General features: G+C 47.0%; 1 protein-coding gene across 1 annotated transcript in view; it reads left to right on the forward strand.

The window, feature by feature from the left end:
* The first annotated feature begins 714 nt into the window (after positions 1-714).
* LOC134432987 (A-kinase anchor protein 8-like) overlaps positions 715-22,784 on the forward strand; it is a 40,038-nt gene continuing 17,968 nt past the window's right edge. The window contains exons 1-8 of the mRNA XM_063181864.1: positions 715-1,332; positions 5,112-5,144; positions 8,601-8,817; positions 12,082-12,609; positions 15,945-16,063; positions 17,156-17,202; positions 18,078-18,114; positions 21,145-21,262. Of these exons, the coding sequence (XP_063037934.1) occupies positions 1,173-1,332; positions 5,112-5,144; positions 8,601-8,817; positions 12,082-12,609; positions 15,945-16,063; positions 17,156-17,202; positions 18,078-18,114; positions 21,145-21,262 (1,259 nt within the window). The 5' untranslated portion in view covers positions 715-1,172. The remainder of the gene's footprint in view (positions 1,333-5,111; positions 5,145-8,600; positions 8,818-12,081; positions 12,610-15,944; positions 16,064-17,155; positions 17,203-18,077; positions 18,115-21,144; positions 21,263-22,784) is intronic.

Raw genomic sequence — 22,784 nt, forward strand, 5'->3', positions numbered from 1 at the left:
CAGAGGGGATTTGGTGGAAATTTCGGGGGAATCCAAGGAAATTTTGGAAATTCCCGGGGGATTTGGGGGAATTTAAGGAAAATTTTGGGGGAAATCCAGGGGGTTTGGGAGAATTCCAGGGAAATTTGGAGGAAATTTGGGAAAATTCAGGAAATTTGGGGAATTCCAGGGAATTTGGGAGAATTTAGGATTTGGGGTCATTTTTTGGGATTTGGGGACATTGGGGACACTGGGATGGAGATTTGGGGACATTGGGGACACTGGGACAGGGATTTGGGGTCATTTTTTGGGGATTTGGGGACACAGGGACGGGATTTGGGGTCATTTTTTGGGAGATTTGGGGACACCAGGACGGGATTTGGGGTCATTTTTTGGGATTTGGTGTTTTGGGGGATTTGGGGACACCGGGACGGGATTTGGGTCATTTTTTTGGGAGATTTGGGACACCGGGACGGGATTTGGTGTTGTTTGGGGATTTGGGGACACAGGAAGGATTTGGGGTCATTTTTTGGGATTTGGGGTTATTTGGATTTAGGGCACTGGGACGGGGATTTGGGGCCGTTATAATTTGGGTTATTTGGGATTTAGGGGCACTGGGACGGGGATTTGGGGCCGTTATTTGGGGATTTGGGGTTATTTGGGATTTGGGGCACTGGGACGGGGATTTGGGGCCGTTTGTGGATTTGGGGCCGTTATTTGGGGATTTGGGGCCGTTATTTGTGGATTTGGGGTTATTTGGGATTTGGGGGCACTGGACGGGGATTTCGGGCCGTTATTGGTGGATTTGGGGCCGTTATTTGTGGATTTGGGGTCATTTTTTGGGGATTTTTTTGGGATTTTTGGAGGTTTTGGAGCCCCCCGGTGACCCCGGCTCCGTCCCCGCGTCCCACACGTGACGAACACGTGACACGCGCCGCACGTGACAAACACGTGACCCCAGGTGACGCCGCACCGCCGCCAGCGGCCACGTGAGGGCGCCACAAGGGGCGTGGCCTCGGCGCAGGCATCCAATAGCAGCCGGTGCTGCGGCGAGGGGGCGTGGCCAGAGGCGCGCCTGTCACGCGATAGGTCCTAAGCCGGCACAGCTGTCCAATAGGAGAGCAAAGCTGCTGAAACCACGCCTCCTCATCAAGCAGACTCTGATTTTCACCAATCGTAGCGCGGGAAATGCGATGAACGACGCCGGCCGGCTGCCATGGGAGGCGCGACCCGTGGGGACCAATCATCGCGGGGGAGGCGGAGCGGCGCGTCCAATCAGCGCGAGGGGGCGGGGCCAGCACGGCGCCGTTACCGCCCGGGAAAGGGGAGGAGGCGCCGCCATCATGAGCTACGGTGAGGGGAGGGGGCGGCACCGGGACGGGAGGGACCGCGGGCACCGGGACCGGGAGGGGCCGGAGGGGTCCGTGAGGGGCGGCGGGATCCGTCAGGCGTCTCTGGGGTCTATGAAGAGCGAGAACCGGGAGGGCCGGCGGGTCCGTGACGGGCAGAGCGATCCGTGAGGGACTCTCTGGGGTCAGTGAGAAGCGGCAACCGGGAGGGGCGGCGGGGTCTGTGAGGGGCGGCCGGAACCGTCTGGGGCTCGCTGGGGTCGGTGAGGAGCGGGAGCTGTGAGGGACGGCGGGGTCCGTGACGGGCGGAGGGATCCGTGAGGGGCTCGCTGGGGACGGTGAGGAGCGGGGGGTCCGTGACGGGCGGAGGGATCCATCAGGGGCTCGCTCGCTGAGGTCGGTGAGGGCGGGAACCGTGAGGGGCGGAAAGAACCGTGAGGGGCGGCGGGTCCGTCAGGGCGGTGGGTCCGTCAGGGACTCGCTGGGGTCAGTGAGCAGCGGGAACGGTGAGGGGCGGCGGGGTCGGTGAGGAGCAGAGACCGTGAGAAACCACTGCGGTCGGTGAGGGGCGGCGGGGTCGGTGAGGAGCAGAAACCGTGAGAAGCCACTGCGGTCGGTGAGGGGCGATGGGTCCGTGAGGGACTCGCTGGGGTCAGTGAGGAGCGGGAGCCGTGAGGGGCGGTGGGGTCTATGAAGGGCAGTGGGACCGTGAGGGGCTGGGGTTGGTGTGGAGCGGGAACCGTGAGGGGCCGCTGGGGTCGGTGAGGGGTGACGGGGTCCGTGAGGGGCGGCGAGTCCGTGAGGGGCCGCTGGGTCGGTGTGGAGCGGGAACCGTGAGGGGCCGCTGGGGTCGGTGAGGGGTGACGGGGTCCGTGAGGGACCGCCGGGATCGGTGTGGAGCGGGAACCGTGAGGGGCCGCTGGGGTCGGTGAGGGGTGACGGGTCCGTGAGGGAGCGCCGGGATCGGTGTGGAGCGGAACCGTGAGGGGCCGCTGGGGTCGGTGTGGGGCGGTGGAACCGTGAGGGGCCACGGCGGGTCCATGAGGGGGAGGCGGGCGGGCCGGGAGCCCTGAGGGGAGGGGTTCGGCGGGAGCCGTGAGGGCAGAGCGGGAACGGGGAGGGGTCCCTGAGGGACTTGGGGACACCGGGGGTATCCGTGAGGGGCCAGGGGTGACCGCGAGGAACCGGGGGGACACCGGGGCGTTGGGGTGACACTGAGACACGGAGATGTCCGTGAGGGACTTGGGGTGTCTGTGAGGGAGCGGGATTTTCCTGAGGGACTGGGGGGGACACCGGGACCGGGGGTGACCGTGAGGGGCCAGGGATGACCGTGAGGGACCGGGGGGTTCCTGGACATGGAGGGGGAACCGTGAGGGACCGGGGGTGACCGTGAGGGACCGGGGTGTCTCTGAGGGACCGGGGAGTTCCTGAACATGGAGGGCGGACCCTGAGGGACCTGGGGTGTCTCTGAGGGACCGGGTGGTTCCAGCACATAGAGGGGGACCTTAAGGGACCGGGGGAGACCGTGAGGAACCGGGGGACAACGGGACATGGGGATGGGGGGCTCTGAGGAACCGGGCACGTTGGGGGACACTGGGACACGGCGATGTCCTTGAGGGGACCGGGAGATACCGGGGGGGACGTGAGGAACCGGGGGTGTCTCTGAGGGACCGGGGGGTTCCTGGACATGGAGGGCGGACCCTGAGGGACCGGACCGGGGGTGACCGTGAGGGGCCCGGGGATGTGTTTGAGGGGACCGGGGGACAACGGGACATGGGGATGGGGGGGCTCTGAGGAACCGGGCACGTTGCGGGGACACCGGGGCACGGAGATGTCCGTGAGGCGACCGGGGGTGTCAGTGAGGGACCGGGGATTCCAGGACATGGAGGTGCCCGTAAGGGATACCGGGGTGGAACACCGGGGATGTCTGTGAGGGACGGGGGCGACACCGGGACCGGGGATGTCCCTTGAGGGGCCCGGGAAGGGCGGGAGGGCTCGGCCGGGGGCACCGGGACAGCCCCAATTCCTGGGCTGATCTCAAAAACCGGGATTCCGTCCCAAAACCGGGATTTGATCCCAAAATCGAGATTCTCCCGGTTCCTCTTTGAACGGTGGAAATTCCCAAATTCCCGAGAATTTGATCCCAAACCGGGATTTGCTCCCAGTCCAGCCCCGTTCGCCTCTTCTGGTCCCGCTTTGGGCACTGTAAATTCCCAAATTCCCGGGAATTTGATCCCAAACCGGGATTTGCTCCCAGTCCAGCCCCGTTCGCCTCTTCTGGTCCCACTTTGGGCACTCTAAATTCCCAAATTCCCGGGAATTTGCACCCAAACCGGGATTTTCTCCCAGTCCAGCCCCGTTCGCCTCTCCCGCTCCCGGGAATTCCCGGTTCCATCCCCGCCCGGGTTTATTCCCACCCCGACCCCTCCCGAGCCGTTTTTATCCCATTTTTTCTCATTTTAATCCCATTTTTTCTCATTTTAATCCCATTTTCCCCGGTTTTATCCCATTTTTTTGTCATTTTTATCCCATTTTTCCATTAATCACCTGGGCCACACCTGGCGGGGCGGGGCAGCGATTCCCGCAATATTCCCGGAGAATTCCCACCCGCAGGCGGGGAAGGAGCGCCCAAACCCCTTAATTGGGTTTTTATGCTAATGAGGAGCCGCTAATTAGGGCCGAAATTACACTGGGGAATTTCGGGAACAGCAGGAACGGATCCAACTCCCTTTTTTCCCATTTTACCCTGGTTTTCCCCTTTTTTTCCCCCTTTTTTTTTCTCATTCTTTTCCATTTCCCCTATTTTTCTTATTTCCCCCCCTCCATTTTCCCAATTCTTTCTCAATTTGTTCTAATTTCTCCCATTTTTTTCTCATTTCCCTGGGTTTTCTTTCTATTTTTTCCTGTTTCCCCTGGTTTTCCCCACATTTTCCCATCTGTCTCAATTTGTTCCTGATTTTTGCTGATTTTTCCCCCTTTTTTCCCATTTTTTCATTTTTTTCCTCATATTTCCCATTTTCCCCCTTTCCCCCCCATTCTTTCCCATTTTTTTTCCTGTTTTCTCCTGGTTTTCCCCATATTTTCCCATCTGTCCCAGTTTTTTCCCAAATTTTCCCAATTTTTCCCTGTTTTTCCCCCTTTTTCCTCTTTTTTCCCCCTTTACTCCCCTTTTTTCCTCGTTTTTTCCCCTTTCCCCCTTTTCTCCCATTTTTCATCATTTTCCCATTTTTATTCTTTTCTTCCATTTTTTCTCATTTTTTCCCTTTTTCCCTTCTCCCCCTTTTTTTCTCCTTATTCCCCCTTTTTTCCTTTCTTTTTTTCCCCATTTTCTCCATTTCCCCTCCCTTTTCCCCTTTTCCCCCCCATTTTTCCTATTTTCCCCCATTTTTCCCATTTCCCCCTCCATTTCCCCCAATTTTTTCTCCATTATCTCCCCATTTTCCCCATTCCCCCCTCCCCCTTTCCCCCCCTTTTTTTCCCTTTTTCCCCCATTTTCCTCAATTTTCCCATTTTTCCCAATTTCCCCTGTTCTTTCCCATTTTTTCCCCACTTTTTCTGACTTTTCTCCTGTTTTTCCTCCTTTTCCCCCAATTTCCCAGCAGGAATTTCCTTTTCTTGACCACCCCCAAACCCCCAGGGCTGAGAGTGGTTCCCAGCTTGGATGGAAATTCAGAATTTGGGGCTCCTGGGGCCGATTCCCGACAGATTTGAGGGAATTTTGGGGGAAATTTGGGGAAATTTGGGGGATTTTGGGAGCCTGACTGGGGTTTTGCTGTTTTTTAGGGTACGGAGATTGGAATTCAGGCTCGAGCAGAGGCAAGTGCTGGAATTTCCTCCCCCTGCATCCATCCCCAGATCCCTTGGGAATCCTTTCCCAAATTTCAGTCCTAAATTCCCACCAACATCCAACAAAAAATTGGAATTTTTGGAACGGGGAAACGGCTCTGAGTCCAAAATTGGGGATTTTGGGATCCTTTCAGCCATTCTGTGGGAATGACCCAAATTCCATGGGAAGGATCCTAAATTCCATGGAAGGATCCCAAATTCCATGGGAATTAACTGGGAATGATCCCAAATTTCACGGGAAGGATCCCAAATTCCATGGGAATTAACTGAGAACAATCCCAAATTCCATGGGAATGATCCCAAATTTCATGGGAATTATCCCAATTCCCCTGAGAAGGATCCCAAATTCCATGGGAGTTAACTGGAATCGATCCCAAATTCCATGGGAATTATCCCAAATTCCATGGGAAGGATCCCAAATTCCCTGGGAATTAACTGGGAACGATCCCAAATTCCATGGGAAGGATTCCAAATTCCAGGGAATTTTGAATTCCTGCTAAATCCCAGGACTCTGTGGAATTTCTGGTAGATCATGGAGCTCTCTCAAATTCCCAGTGATTTCCAGTAAATCCCAGTAAATTGCAAATTCCGATAATTCCCATTAAATCCAGTAAATCCCGAATTCCCAGTAAATACCAGTAAACCCAAATTCCTGATAATTCCCATTAAATCCCAGCAAATCCCAATTCCCAGTAAACCTGGAATGCCTGATAATTCCCATGAATTCCCACTAAATCCTGAATTCCACTAATTCCCATTAAATCCCAGTGAATCCTGAAGCCCCAGTAAATCCAATAAATCCCAAATTCCCGACAATTCCCGTTAAAACCCAGTAAATCCCAGTAAACCCCGAATTCCTGATAATTGCCATTAAATCCCAGTAAACTCCAATTCCTGATAATTCCCATTAAATCCCAGTAAATCCCAAATTCCCAGTAAACCTGGAATGCCTGATAATTCCCATGAAATCCCAGTAAATCCTGAATTCCCACTAATTCCCATTAAATCCTGGTGACTGCGAAGCCCCAGCGAATCCCAGTAAATCCCGAATTCCCGACGATTCCCGTTAAATCCCAGTAAATCCCAGTAAACCCCAAATTCCTGATAATTCCCATTAAATCCCAGTAAATCCCAAATTCCCAGTGAATCCGAAATTTCCAGTAAACCCGGAATTCCCAATAATTCCCATTAAATCCCAGTAAATCCCAAATTCCCAGTGAATCCCAAATTCCCAGTAAATCCCGAATTCCGACTATCCCCGTTAAATCCCAGCAAATCCTGAATTCCCACTAATTCCCATTAAATCCCAGTAAATCCCAAATTCCAGTAAATCCCAAATTCCCAGTGAATCCCAAATTCCCAGTAAATCCCAAATTCCTGATAATTCCCTTTAAATCCCAGTAAATCCCGAATTCCCAGTAAATCCCAGTGAACCCAGAATGCCTGATAATTCCCATGAAACCCCACTAAATCCCGAATTCCCACTAATTCCCATTAAATCCCGGTGACTCCGAAGCCCCAGTAAATCCAATAAATCCCAAATTCCCGACGATTCCGTTAAAACCCAGTAAATCCCAGTAAACTCCAAATTCCTGATAATTCCCATTAAATCCCAGTGAATCCCAAATTCCCAGTGAATCCGAAATTTCCAGTAAACCCGGAATTCCCAATAATTCCCATTAAATCCCAGTAAATCCCAAATTCCCGATAATTCCCATTAAATCCCAGTAAATCCCAAATTCCCAGTGAATCCCAAATTCCCAGTAAATCCCAAATTCCTGATAATTCCCTTTAAATCCCACTAAATCCCGAATTCCCACTAATTCCCATTAAATCCCAAATTCCTAGTGAATCCCAAATTCCCAGTAAATCCCGAATTCCTGATAATTCCCATTAAATCCCAGCAAATCCCAAATTCCCGACTATCCCCGTTAAATCCCAGCAAATCCTGAATTCCCACTAATTCCCATTAAATCCCAGTAAATCCCAAATTCCCAGTAAATCCCAAATTCCCAGTAAATCCCAAATTCCTGATAATTCCCTTTAAATCCCAGTAAATCCCGAATTCCCAGTAAATCCCAGTGAACCAGAATGCCTGATAATTCCCATGAAATCCCACTAAATCCCGAATTCCCACTAATTCCCATTAAATCCCGGTGACTCCCGAAGCCCCAGTAAATCCCAATAAATCCCAAATTCCCGACGATTCCCATTAAATCCCAGGAAATCCAGTAAACCCCAAATTCCTGATAATTCCCATTAAATCCTGAATTCCTGGTAATCCCCATTAAATCCCAGTGAATCCCAAATTCCCAGTGAATCCCAAATTCCTGATAATTCCCATTAAATCCCAGCAAATCCCAAATTCCTGATAATTCCAATGAAATCCCAGTAAATCCCGAATTCCCAGTAAATCCCAGCAAATCCTAAATTCCTGATAATTCCCATGAAATCCCAGTAAATTCCGGTAATTCCCAGTAAATCCCAGCAAATCCTAAATTCCCGATAATTCCCATTAAATCCCAGTAAATTCCAAATTCCCAGTGAATCCCAAATTCCCAGTAAATCTCGGATTCCCGACTATCCCCGTTAAATCCCAGCAAATCCTGAATTCCTGATAATTCCCATTAAATCCCAGTAAATCCCAAATTCCCAGTGAATCCCAAATTCCCAGTGAATCCCAAATTCCCAGTAAATCCCAAATTCCTGATAATTCCCTTTAAATCCCAGTAAATCCCGAATTCCCAGTAAATCCAGTAAACCCCAAATTCCTGATAATTCCCATTAAACCCCAGTAAATCCCGAATTCCCACTAATTCCCATTAAATCCCGGTGACTCCCGAAGCCCCGGTAAATCCCACTAAATCCCAAATTCCCGATAATTCCCGTTAAATCCCAGTAAATCCCAAATTCCCAGTGAATCCCAAATTCCCACTAAATCCCGAATTCCCCATAATTCCCATTAAATCCCAGCAAATCCCAAATTCCTGATAATTCCCATGAAATCCCAGCAAATCCCAAATTCCCGATAATTCCCATTAAATCCCAGTAAATTCCAAATTCCCAGTGAATCCCAAATTCCCAGTAAATCCCGAATTCCCGACTATCCCCGTTAAATCCCAGCAAATCCTGAATTCCCACTAATTCCCATTAAACCCCAGTAAATCCCAAATTCCCAGTGAATCCCAAATTCCCAGTAAATCCCAAATTCCTGATAATTCCCTTTAAATCCCAGTAAATCCCGAATTCCCAGTAAATCCCAGTGAACCCAGAATGCCTGATAATTCCCATGAAATCCCACTAAATCGCGAATTCCCACTAATTCCCATTAAATCCAGTAAATCCCGAATTCCCAGTAAATCCCACTAAATCCCAAATTCCCGACGATTCCCGTTAAATCCCGGTAAATTCCCGTTTTCCCCGCAGGGTACGAGGGCTATGGCTACGGCTACGGCTTCGGCCCCGAGCCCTCCGGGGGCTTCGGCTTCGCAGGAGCCGCCGGCAATTCCTGGGATTTGGGCAATTCCCAACCCGACGGCAACGCCGAGGGCGGCGACGGCCCCGGGAAAGCGCGGCAGGAACCGGGGAGCGCCGGGATGCACCCCGAGAGCGAGGGGCTGCCGGGACGGGGATACGGGGAAAGGTGAGAACGGGAATTTGGGAATATGGGAATGGGAATGGGGGAACCGGGATGCACCCCGAGAGCGAGGGGCTGCCGGGACGGGGCTACGGGGAAAGGTGAGAATGGGAATTTGGGAATGTGGGATTGGGACTGGGGGAACCGGGATGCACCCCGAGAGCGAGGGGCTGCCGGGACGGGGATACGGGGAAAGGTGAGAATGGGATTGGGAATGTGGGATTGGGAATGTGGGATTGGGAATGGGGGAACCGGGGAGCGCCAGGATGCACCCCGAGAGCGAGGGGCTGCCGGGACGGGGCTACGGGGAAAGGTGAGAATGGGAATTTGGGAATATGGGATTGGGATTGGGAATTTGGGATTGGGAATGGGGCTGCCGGGATGGGCTATGGGGAAAGGTGAGAATGGGATTGGGATTGGGATTGGGAATATGGGAATGGGAAAGGTGAGAATGGGATTGGGAATACGGGATTGGGAATGTGGGATTGGGAATATGGGAATGGGGGATTTGGGGTTGGGAATGGGGGAACCGGGATGCACCCCGAGAGCGAGGGGCTGCCGGGACGGGGGTACGGGGAAAGGTGGGAATGGGATTGGGAATGTGGGATTGGAATATGGGATTGGGATTGGGAATATGGGAGTATGGGATTGGGGGAACCGGGATGCACCCCGAGAGCGAGGGGCTGCTGGGACGGGGCTACGGGGAAAGGTGAGAGTGGGATTGGAATATGGGATTGGGAATGGAATATGGGATTGGGATTGGGATTGGGAATGGGGCTGCCGGGATGGGGCTACGGGGAAAGGTGAGAATGGGATTGGGAATATGGGAATGGGAAAGGTGAGAATGGGATTGGGATTGGAATACGGGAATGGGAAAGGTGAGAATGGGATTGGGAATACGGGATTGGGAATACGGGATTGGGAATATGGGAATGGGGGATTTGGGGTTGGGAATGGGGGAACCGGGATGCACCCCGAGAGCGAGGGGCTGCCGGGACGGGGGTACGGGGAAATGTGAGAATGGGATTGGGAATGTGGGATTGGGAATGTGGGATTGGGAATATGGGATTGGGATTGGGAATGGGATTGGGAATGGGGCTGCCAGGATGGGGCTACGGGGAAAGGTGAGAATGGGATTGGGATTGGGATTGGAATATGGGAATGGGAAAGGTGAGAATGGGATTGGGAATGTGGGATTGGGAATATGGGAATGGGGGATTTGGGGTTGGGAATGGGAGAACCGGGATGCACCCCGAGAGCGAGGGGCTGCCGGGACGGGGGTACGGGGAAAGGTGAGAGTGGGATTGGGAATATGGGAATGGGAAAGGTGAGAATGGGATTGGGAATATGGGATTGGGAATACGGGATTGGGAATATGGGAATGGGGGATTTGGGGTTGGGAATGGGGGAACCGGGATGCACCCCGAGAGCGAGGGGCTGCCGGGACGGGGGTACGGGGAAAGGTGAGAATGGGATTGGGAATATGGGAATGGAATTGGGATTGGGAATATGGGATTGGGATTGGGAATATGGGATTGGGAATGGGGGAACCGGGATGCACCCCGAGAGCGAGGGGCTGCCGGGACGGGGATATGGGAAAGGTGAGAGTGGGATTGGGAATGTGGGATTGGGAATATGGGATTGGGATTGGGATTGGGATTGGGAATGGGAATGGGCTGCCGGGATGGGGCTTACGGGGAAAGGTGAGAATGGGATTGGGAATGGGGATTGGGAATATGGGAATGGGAAAGGTGAGAATGGGATTGGGAATACGGGATTGGGAATACGGGATTGGGAATATGGGATTGGGAATATGGGATTGGGAATATGGGATTGGGAATATGGGATTGGGAATACGGGATTGGGAATATGGGATTGGGAATATGGGATTGGGAATACGGGATTGGGAATACGGGATTGGGAATATGGGATTGGGAATATGGGAATGGGGGATTTGGGGTTGGGAATGGGAGAACCGGGATGCACCCCGAGAGCGAGGGGCTGCCGGGACGGGGGTACGGGGAAAGGTGAGAATGGGAATTTGGGAATGTGGGATTGGGAATATGGGATTGGGAATATGGGATTGGGATTGGGAATGGGATTGGGATTGGGAATGGGGCTGCCGGGATGGGGCTACGGGGAAAGGTGAGAATGGGATTGGGAATATGGGATTGGGAATGTGGGATTGGGATTGGGAATGGGATTGGGATTGGGAATGGGGGAACCGGGATGCACCCTGAGAGCGAGGGGCTGCCGGGACGGGGCTACGGGGAAAGGTGAGAATCGGATTGGGAATATGGGATTGGGAATGTGGGATTGGGATTGGGAATGGGATTGGGATTGGGAATGGGGCTGCCGGGATGGGGCTACGGGGAAAGGTGAGAATGGGATTGGGATTGGGATTGGGAATATGGGAATGGGAAAGGTGAGAATGGGATTGGGAATACGGGATTGGGAATATGGGATTGGGATTGGGATTGGGAATGGGGGAACCGGGATGCACCCCGAGAGCGAGGGGCTGCCGGGACGGGGCTACGGGGAAATGTGAGAATGGGATTGGGAATATGGGATTGGGATTGGGATTGGGAATGGGGGAACCGGGATGGGGCTACGGGGAAAGGTGAGAATGGGATTGGGATTGGGATTGGGAATATGGGAATGGGAAAGGTGAGAATGGGATTGGGAATACGGGATTGGGAATATGGGATTGGGAATATGGGATTGGGATTGGGAATGGGGGAACCGGGATGCACCCCGAGAGCGAGGGGCTGCCGGGACGGGGCTACGGGGAAAGGTGAGAATGGGATTGGGAATATGGGATTGGGAATGGGGGAACTGGGATGCACCCCGAGAGCGAGGGGCTGCCGGGACGGGGATATGGGGCCAACCTGGAAAGGTGAGAATGGGATTGGGAATATGGGATTGGGAATATGGATTGGGAATGGGGATGGGGGAACAGAGATGGGAATGTGGGAATGGGGATTGGGAATGGGGGAACAGGATGGGAAATGGGAACGTGGGATGGGAATGGGATTGATGAATGGCAGTAGGAACGGGAATGGGAGCAGAATGAGGGAGCAGAAGGTGCTCCAAACACCCAGGCCCCATTTCTTTGGGAATAAAGGGAATCCCAACCCCTCAGACCCTTTTTCTTGGAAATCCCCAACCCTTGGAACCATTTCTTTGGGGACTCCCAAAAAAAACCCCCAAAACTCTCCCACCGCAGAATTCCCGAATTTCCCCTCTCAGAATTCCCAATTTCCCCCTCAGGTACGATCCCTACGAATCCTACGGCGACTCCCGCGTGAGCGAGCACCGGGATCTGTACCGGGCCTCCTTCGACTACCCCGGCGATTACCACAGCGATTACCCCGGGGATTATCACAACGATTACCCTAATGATTACCCCAATGATTACCCTAATGATTACCCTAATGATTACCCTAACGATTACTCCGATTATCGCAACGATTATCCCGATTACCCCAACGATTATCCCGGCGATTTCCCCGCCGAACCCGAGCCGGACTCCGCCGATTTCTACGGCCGCCCCCGGGATCCTCCTCAATTCCAGGGCAAATTCCGGGACGCTTTCGGCTCCCGGGGGGTTTGGGGGGTGCCGGGAGCGGGGCGGATTCTCGGGGTTCCTCCCCCGGGGGGGCTGGGCCGAGCCCCGGGGCCCCGCCCGCCGCCCGCTGCCCTCGCTGTTCCCGCCCCCGCCGGGCACCGGGGGCACCGCCCGCGGCACCAAGAGGCTCCGCAGGGCCTGGAGGCTCTGGGACGGCGACTGCCGGGTGAGTCCGGGCGGCTTCCGGGGCTTGGGCACCGTGCCCGTCCTTTTCCGTGGTGTTTTGTCGTTTTTTACGTGGTTTTCCCATGGTTTTCCCATGATTTTCCATGGTTTTCCCCTGGTTTTCCATGATTTCCCCATGATTTTCCATGGTTTTCCCATGGTTTTCCCATGATTTTCCATGGTTTTCCATAATTATTTCATGGATTTGTTGTGGTTTTTCCCATGGTTTTCCATTATTTCCATGAGTTCTCCATGGTTGTTTGTCATTTTTTACGTGATTTTCCCATGATTTTCCATGGTTTTCCATGGTTTCCCATGGTTTTCCCATGATTTTCCATGGTTTTCCCATGGTTTTCCCATGATTTTCCATGGTTTTCCGTAATTACTTCGTGGATTTGTTGTGGTTTTTCCCATGGTTTTCCATTATTTCCATGAGTTCTCCATGGTTGTTTGTCATTTTTTACGTGATTTTCCCATGATTTTCCATGGTTTTCCATGCTTTTCCCATGATTTTCACATGGTTTTCCCATGGTTTCCCGTGGTTTTCCATAATTATTTCATGGATTTGTTGTGGTTTTTCCCATGGTTTTCCATTATTTCCATGAGTTCTCCATGGTTATTTGTCATTTTTTACGTGATTTTCCCATGATTTTCCATGGTTTTCCATGGTTTTCCATGGTTTTCCATGGTTTTCCATGGTTTTCCCATGATTTTCCATGGTTTTCCCATGATTTTCCCATGATTTTCCATGATTTTCCATGGTTATTCCATGGTTTTCCGTAATTACTTCATGGATTTGTTGTGGTTTTTCCCATGGTTTTCCATTATTTCCATGAGTTCTCCATGGTTTTTTGTCATTTTTTACGTGATTTTCCCATGATTTTCCATGATTTTCCCATGATTTCCCCATGATTTTCCCATGGTTTTCCCATGGTTTTCCGTGGTTTTCCGTAATTACTTCATGGATTTGTTGTGGTTTTTCCCATGGTTTTCCATTATTTCCATGAGTTCTCCATGGTTGTTTGTCATTTTTTACGTGATTTTCCCATGATTTTCCATGGTTTTCCATGGTTTTCCATGTTTTCCATGATTTTTCCATGATTTTCCATGGTTTTTCCATGGTTTTCCGTAATTACTTCATGGATTTGTTGTGGTTTTTCCATGGTTTTCCATTATTTCCATGAGTTCTCCATGGTTGTTTGTCATTTTTTACGTGATTTTCCCATGGTTTCCCATGGTTTCCCATGATTTTCCATGGTTTTTCCATGGTTTTCCCATGATTTCCCGTGGTTTTCCGGAATTACTTCGTGGATTTGTTGTGGTTTTTCCCATGGTTTTCCATTATTTCCATGAGTTCTCCATGGTTGTTTGTCATTTTTTACGTGATTTTCCCATGGTTTTCCCATGATTTTCCATGATTTTCCATGGTTTTTCCATGGTTTTCCGTAATTACTTCGTGGATTTGTTGTGGTTTTTCCCATGGTTTTCCATTATTTCCATGAGTTCTCCATGGTTATTTGTCATTTTTTACGTGATTTTCCCATGATTTTCCATGGTTTTCCATGGTTTCCCATGGTTTTCCCATGATTTTCCATGATTTTCCATGGTTTTTCCATGGTTTTCCGTAATTACTTCATGGATTTGTTGTGGTTTTTCCCATGGTTTTCCATTATTTCCATGAGTTCTCCATGGTTGTTTGTCATTTTTTTACGTGATTTTCCCATGATTTTCCATGGTTTTCCATGGTTTTCCATGGTTTCCCATGGTTTTCCCATGATTTTCCCATGGTTTTCCCATGATTTCCCGTGGTTTTCCGTAATTACTTCATGGATTTGTTGTGGTTTTTCCCATGGTTTTCCATTATTTCCATGAGTTCTCCATGGTTTTTTGTCATTTTTTATGTGATTTTCCATGATTTTCCATGTTTCCCATGATTTTCCCATGATTTTCCATGATTTTCCATGGTTTTTCCATGGTTTTCCGTAATTATTTCATGGATTTGTTGTGGTTTTTCCCATGGTTTTCCATTATTTCCATGAGTTCTCCATGGTTGTTTGTCATTTTTTACGTGATTTTCCCATGATTTTCCATGGTTTTCCATGGTTTCCCATGGTTTTCCCATGATTTTCCCATGGTTTTCCCATGATTTCCCGTGGTTTTCCGTAATTACTTCGTGGATTTGTTGTGGTTTTTCCCATGGTTTTCATTATTTCCATGAGTTCTCCATGGTTGTTTGTCATTTTTTACGTGATTTTCCCATGATTTTCCATGGTTTTCCATGGTTTCCCATGTTTTCCATGATTTTCCCATGGTTTTCCCATGATTTCCCGTGGTTTTCCGTAATTACTTCATGGATTTGTTGTGGTTTTTCCCATGGTTTTCCATTATTTCCATAAGTTCTCCATGGTTGTTTGTCATTTTTTACGTGATTTTCCCATGATTTTCCATGTTTTCCATGATTTTCCCATGCTTTTCCCATGATTTCCCCTGGTTTTCCCCTGGTTTTCCCATGATTTTCCCATGATTTCCCCATGATTTTCCATGGTTTTCCCATGGATTTCCCGTGGTTTTCCGTAATTATTTCATGATTTGTTGTGGTTTTTCCCATGGTTTTCCATGGTTTCCCATGAAATTATCTTGGTTTGCTCTTTCCTTTCTTTCCTCATTCTTTCCTCAAATTTCCCTCAAATTTTCCTCATTTTTTTCTCAATTTTCCCTCCAATCTCCCCCCTCTTTTCCTCATTTTTTCCTCATTTTTTCCTCTTTTTTTCCTCGTTTTTGCCTCGTTCTTTCCTCATTTTTTCCTCATTTTTTCCTCAAATTTTTCTCAAATTTTTCCTCTCAATTTTCCCCCATTTTCCCCCCAAGTTCTCCCCATTTTTCCTCAATTTGCCCCCCAATCTCCCCCCTCTTTTCCTCATTTTTTCCTCATTTTTTCCTCATTTTTTCCTCATTTTTTCCTCATTTTTTCCTCTTTTTTTCCTCGTTTTTGCCTCGTTTTTTCCTCATTTTTCCTCATTTTTTCCTCAAATTTTCTCAATTTTTTCTCTCCATTCTCCCCCATTTTCCCCCAATTTCTCCTCATTTTTCCTTATTTGCCCCCCAATCTCCCCCATTTTTTTCTCATTTTTTTCTCATTCTTTCCTCATTCTTCCTCATTCTTTCCTCATTCTTTCCTCATTCTTTTCTCAAAATTTTCTCAATTTTCCCTCAAATTTTCCTCAAATTTTCCTCATGCATTCCTCAAATTTTCCTCAATTTTTTCTCCATTTTTCCTCTCAATTTTGCCCAATTTCCCCGTTTTTCCCCCCATTTCTCACCCATTTCTCCCCTTTTTCAGCCCCAGCGGAAGCGTCCCCGCCGGGACCCCGCGGGGCGGCGCCGGCAGCCGGGCGGTGCGGACGGACGGACGGACAGACGGGCGGACGGACGGATCCGACAACTCCAGCTCCGACAACGGTCAGGGGGGAAATTCCTCATTTCTGGATTTTCAGCTAAAAAAATCCCCCAAATTCCCAATTTCTGGGGATGAATTTTGGATTTCCAGCTCAGAAAATTCTGGGATTGATCCCAAATTCCCAATTTTGGGGCTGAATCCCAGAACTCCTGTTCAAAATCCCAGGATTTTCCCAAATTTTCAATTTTTGGGGCTGAATTCCAGTTAAAAATCTCAGGATTTATCCCAAATTCCCAAATTTTCTGGAGGAATTCCAGAATTCCAGTTAAAAATCCTGAGATTTATCACAAATTCCTGATTTAGGGGGACGAATTCAGCAATTCAGCTCCCAAAATCCTGGGATTTACCCCAAATTCCGAATTTAGGGAGGAATTTTGGATTTCCAGCTCAGAAAATTCTGGGATTGAGCCCAAATTCCCAATTTAAGGGGAGGAATTCCAGTTAAAATTCCTGGGATTTATCACAAAATCCTGTTTTATGGGGAGGAATTCTGGAATTCCAGCTAAAAAAATCCCCAAAATTCCCAATTTTTGGGGATGAATTTTGGATTTCCAGCTCAAAATCCTGGGAATCCTGGAATTGGAGCTCAAAAGTTCCAGGATTTATCCAAAATTCCTCGAGTTTGAAATGAAATTCCAGTTTAAAAATCCTGGATTTATCCCAAATTCCCAAATTTTGGGGCTAAATCCTGGGATTTCAGTTCAAAAAATCCCAGGATTGTTCCCAAATTCCCAATTTTTGAGGATGAATTTTGGATTTCCAGTTAAAATTCCCAGGATTGATCCCAAATTTTCAATTTTTTGGGGCTGAATTTCCATTAAAAAATTCCAGGATTGATCCCAAATTCCCAAATTTTGGGCCTGAACTCCACTTTAAAATCCAGGATTTATCCCAAATTCCCAATTTTTGGGGTTCAATTCCTGTTTAAAATCCCAGATTTCCCCCAAATTCCCAGGTTTTGGGATGAATTTTGGATTTCCAGCTCAGAAAATTCTGGGATTTATCCCAAATTTTCAGTTTTGGGGCTGAATTTCCATTAAAAAATCCCAGGATTTGTCCCAAATTCCCAAATTTTGGATTTTTGTTCTTTGCAGAGGAAGGCACGGAAGGAGAATCCGGAGAAAAGGAAGAATCCCGAGGGGTGAGTGAGGAAAAATCTGGGAAATTTTGGGAATTTTGGGAATTTCCAAAGAATTTTGGGTGGGGAGAGGGAAATTCTGGGATTTTTGGGATTTCAGGGAGGGAAATTTGGATTTTTGGGATTTCTGGAAGAGAAATTTTGGGATTTCAGAGAGGAAAATTCTGGAATTTTGGGATTTCAGAGAGGAAAATTCTGGAATTTTGGGATTTCTGGAAGAGAAATTTTGGGATTTTGGGATTTCTGGAAGGGAAGTTTGGGATTTTTGGGATTTCAGGGAAGGGAATTTTGGATTTTTGGGATTTTGGGAAAGGGAAATTTGGAATTTTTGGGATATCAGGAAGGAAAATTTTGGGATTTTTTGGATTTCTGGAAGGCAGATTTGGGATTTTTGGGATCTCAGAGAGGGAAATTCTGGGATTTTGGGAAAGGGAAATTTGGAATTTTTGGGATTTCAGGAAGGAAAATTTTGGGATTTTTTGGGATTTCTGGAAGGGAAATTTGGGATTTTTGGGATCTCAGGGAAGGGAAATTCTGGAATTTTGGGAAAGGGAAATTTGGAATTTTTGGGATTTCAGGAAGGAAAATTTTGGGATTTTTTGGGATTTCTGGAAGGGAAATTTGGGATTTTTTGGGATCTCAGGGAAGGGAAATTCTGGAATTTTGGGATCTGGGGAAGGAAATTTTGGGATTTTGGGATTTCAGGGAGGGAAATTTGGGATTTTTGGAATTTTGGGAAAGGGAAATCTGGAATTTTTGGGATTTAAGGGAGGAAAATTCTCGAATTTTGGGATTTCAGGGAGGGAAATGTTGGAATTTTGGGATCTGGGAAAAGAAAATGGTGGGATTTGGAAATTGCTGAATTTTTGGTTTTTCAGGAAGGGGAGGATGAAGAGGGAAGAGATTCTGAGAAAGGTGAGTTGGGAATTCCAGGGGAAATTCCAGGGAAAATTCCAGAAATTCCTGGAGATTTTCCAGGGATTTGAGGGGAGGGAAAAGGGAAAATCCAGGGAATTTTGGGAATCCGGGGAGGAAAATTCAGAGAATTTTGGGAATTTTTTTGAGGAAAATCCAGGGAATTTTGGGAATTTTTTTGGAGGAAAATCCAGGGAATTGTGGGAATCTGGGGAGGAAAATCCAGGGAATTTTGGGAATTTTTTTGGAGGAAAACTCAGAGAATTGTGGGAATCTGGGGAGGAAAATCCAGGGAATTTTGGGAATTTTTTTGGAGGAAAATTCAGAGAATTTTGGGAATTGGGGGAGGAAAATTCAGAGAATTTTGGGAATTTTTTGGAGGAAAATTCAGAGAATTTTGGGAATTGGGGGAGGAAAATTCAGAGAATTTTGGGAATTTTTTGGAGGAAAATTCAGAGAATTTTGGGAATTGGGGGAGGAAAATCCAGGGAATTTTGGGAATTTTTTGGAGGAAAATTCAGAGAATTTTGGGAATTTGGGGAGGAAAATCCAGGGAATTTTGGGAATTTTTTGGAGGAAAATTCAGAGAATTTTGGGAATTTTTTGGAGGAAAATTCAGAGAATTTTGGGAATTGGGGGAGGAAAATTCAGAGAATTTTGGGAATTTTTTGGAGGAAAATTCAGAGAATTTTGGGAATCTGGGGAGGAAAATCCAGGGAATTTTTTTGGAGGAAAATTCAGGGAATTGTGGGAATTTGGGGAGGAAAATCCAGGGAATTTTGGGAAATTTTTTTGAGGAAAATTCAGAGAATTTTGGGAATTTTTTGGAGGAAAATTCAGAGAATTGTGGGAATTTGGGATCGGGGGAGGATTCTGGGCTGATTTCCTGGGATTTTGAGTTGGAATTCCTGGGAATTTTGGGCTGTTTTCCTTGGGTTGGATTTTCTGGGATTTTGGGTTGGAATTCCTGGGATTTGGGGCTGAATCCTGGATATTTCCAGTTTAAGAACCTGGGATTTTGGGCTGGATTTCTTTGGAATTTGGGGTTGGATTTCCTGGGATTTTGGATTGGATTTCTTTGGAATTTGGATTGGATTTCTTTGGAATTTAGGGTTTGAATTCCTGGGATTTGGAGCTGAATCCTGGATATTTCCAGTTTAAAAATCCTGGGATTTTGGGCTGAATTTCTTTGGAATTTGGGCTGATTTCTTGGGAATTTGGGCTGATTTCTTGGGAATTTAGGGTTGGAATTCCTGGGATTTTGGGTTGGATTTCCTGGGATTTTTAATTGCCTTGGATTTTGGGCTGTTTTTACTGGGATTTTGGATTGGATTTCTTTGGAATTTAGGGTTGGAATTTCTGGGATTTCGGGCTGGATTTCTTTGGAATTTGGGGTTGGATTTCCTGGGATTTGGAGCTGAATCCTGGATATTTCCACTTTAAAAATCCTGGGATTTTGGGTTGGATTTCTTTGGAATTCAGGGTTGGAATTTCTGGGATTTTGGGTTGGATTTCTTTGGAGTTTAGGGTTGGAATTCCTGGGAATTTGGGTTGGATTTCTTTGGAATTTGGGGCTGGATTCCCTGGGATTTTGGGCTGAATCCTGGATATTTCCAGTTTAAAAATCCTGGCATTTTGGGCTGGATTTCTTTGGAATTTTGGGTTGGAATTCCTGGGATTTTGGGCTGGATTTCTTTGGAATTTTGGGTTGGAATTTCTGGAATTTTGGGCTGGATTTCTTTGGAATTTTGGGTTGGAATTTCTGGGATTTTGGGTTGGATTTCTTTGGAATTTGGGGCTGGATTCCCTGGGATTTGGAGCTGAATCCTGGATATTTCTACTTTAAAAATCCTGGGATTTTGGGTTGGATTTCTTTGGAATTCAGGGTTGGAATTTCTGGGATTTTGGGTTGGATTTCTTTGGAGTTTGGACTGATTTCTTGGGAATTTGGGCTGATTTGTTTGGAATTTTGGGTTTGAATTCCTGGGATTTGGGGCTGAATCCTGGATATTTCCACTTTAAAAATCCTGGGATTTTGGGCTGGATTTCTTTGGAATTTAGGGCTGGAATTTCTGGGATTTGGATTGGATTTCTTTGGAATTTAGGGTTGGAATTCCTGGGAATTTGGGTTGGATTTCTTTGCAATTTGGGGCTGGATTCCCTGGGATTTGGAGCTGAATCCTGGAGATTTCCACTTTAAAAATCCTGGGATTTTGGGTTGGATTTCTTTGGAATTTGGGCTGATTTGTTTGGGTTGGATTTCCTTGGGGTTTGGGCTGATTTCTTGGGAATTTGGGCTGATTCATTTGGAATTTAGGGTTGAAATTCCTGGGATTGTGGATTGGATTTCTTTGGAATTTAGGGTTGGAATTTCTGGGATTTTGGGTTGCATTTCTTTGGAATTTTGGGTTTGAATTCCTGGGATTTGGGGCTGAATCCTGGATATTTCCACTTTAAAAATCCTGGAATTTTGGGCTGAATTTCTTTGGAATTTGGGCTGATTTCTTGGGAATTTAGGGCTGGAATTTCTGGGATTTGGATTGGATTTCTTTGGAATTTAGGGTTGGAATTCCTGGGATTTCGGGCTGGATTTCTTTGGAATTTAGGGCTGGATTCCCTGGGATTTGGAGCTGAATCCTGGATATTTCCACTTTAAAAATCCTGGAATTTTGGGCTGAATTTCTTTGGAATTTGGGCTGATTTCTTGGGAATTTGGGCTGATTTCTTGGGAATTTAGGGTTGGAATTTCTGGGATTTTGGGCTGTTTTTACTGGGATTTTGGGTTGGATTTCTTTGGAATTTAGGGTTGGAATTTCTGGGATTTTGGATTGGATTTCTTTGGAATTTGGGGCTGAATCCTGGACATTCCCACTTTAAGAACCTCCCATTTTGTGCTGATTCCCTGGAATTTTAGCCTCGATTCCTTTGCAATTTCAGCCGGATTTTCTTGGAATTTTGTTGTAATTCCCAGGAATTTTGCTCTGATTCCCTGTGAATCTCCCAAAATTCCCATTTTTTCCATTTTTCCAGGGGCCCTGAGCAATCCAGAGGAGAATTCTGGAATTTCCCAGCTGAGGCCGAGGCTCCCGGCCGGGAGGAAATCCCAGGAGCGGCAGAAGAAACGACACCGGGACAGGATGGTCGAGAGGTGAAAAATCCTCCAAAATTTCCTTTTTTTTTGGGAATTTTTTCCCATTTTTAAATTTTTCCCTCATTTTTTAGAGATTCCCCCCCTTTATAGGGAATATTTCTGGTTTTTTAGGGACTTTCCCCTCCTTTTTTAGGGAATATTTCACCTTTTAAAGGGATTTTTTCCTTTTTTTAAGGGATTTTTTTGCACTTTTTTAGGGAATATTTCACCTTTTTCATTGATTTCTCCCATTTTTATGGAATTTTCCCATTTTTTAGGCATTTTTTTCACTTTTTAGGGGATTTTTCCCCTTTTTGGGAATATTTACCCTTTTTAGGGAATACTTCCAGTTTTTTAGGGATTTTTTTCCCTTTTTGTTGGGATTTTTCCACTTTTTAGGGAATATTTCCCCTTTTTTTGGGAATATTTTCCTATTTTTAGAGATTTCCCTCATTTTTTAGAGATTCCTCCCCTTTATAGGGAATATTTCTGGTTTTTTAAGGACTTTCCCCTCCTTTTTAGGGAATATTTCACCTTTTAAAGGGATTTTTTCCTTTTTTTAAGGGATTTTTTTGCACTTTTTTGGAAATATTTCTGCTTTTTAGGGACTTTCCCCCCATTTTTAGGGAATTTTTTCCCTTTTTTAGAGATTTTCCTTGTTTCTTAGGGGTTTCTTCCTTTTTTTTAGGAAATATTTCTGATTTTTTCGGGATTTTTTTTCCTTTTTTAATGGAATTCCCCATTATTTTTCCCCGTTAATTTTTCCCCGTTACTCTTCCCCCTTCCGATTTTTCCCCATTATTTTCCCCAATTTTCCCCATAATTTCCCCCATATTTTTCCCCATTTTTCCCCATAATTTTCCCCAATTTTCCCCCATAATTTTCTCCATAATTTTCCCAATTTTCCCCCATTATTTTCCCCAATTTTTTCCCATTATTTTCCCCATATTTTTCCCCCAGTTCTTCCCCATAATTTCTCTCAATTTTCCCCCATAATTTTCCCCATAATTTCCCCATAATTTTCCCATAATTTTCCCCATAATTTCCCCATTTTTCCCCATTTTCCCCATAATTTTCACTCATTATTTTCCCCAATTTTCCCCATTTTCCTCATAATTTCCCCATATTTTCCCCATTATTTTCCCCATTTTTTCCCCATTTTCCCCCATAATTTTCCCTATTTTCCCCATAATCTTCCCCATAATCTTCCCCATAATTTTCCCCCATAATTTCCCTCAATTTTCCCCCATGATTTTCCCATTTTTTCCCATTATTTTTCCCCATTTTCGCCCAAATTTTCCCCATAATTTTCCCCATAACTTTCCCAAATTTTCCACCTAATTTTCCCCATTATTTTCCCCGATCTTTCCCCATAATTTCCCCCCATTTTCCCCATTACTTTCCCCAAATTTCCCCATTATTTTCCCCAATTTTTCCCCATTATTTTCCCCATAATTTCCCCCAATTTCCCCCAATTTCCCCCAATTTTCCCCATAATTTCCCCATAATTTCCCCATAATTTCCCCCAATTTTTCCCCAT

The sequence above is a fragment of the Melospiza melodia genome (assembly GCF_035770615.1).
Source record: "Melospiza melodia melodia isolate bMelMel2 chromosome 17 unlocalized genomic scaffold, bMelMel2.pri SUPER_17_unloc_1, whole genome shotgun sequence".
Lineage (NCBI taxonomy): Eukaryota > Metazoa > Chordata > Aves > Passeriformes > Passerellidae > Melospiza > Melospiza melodia.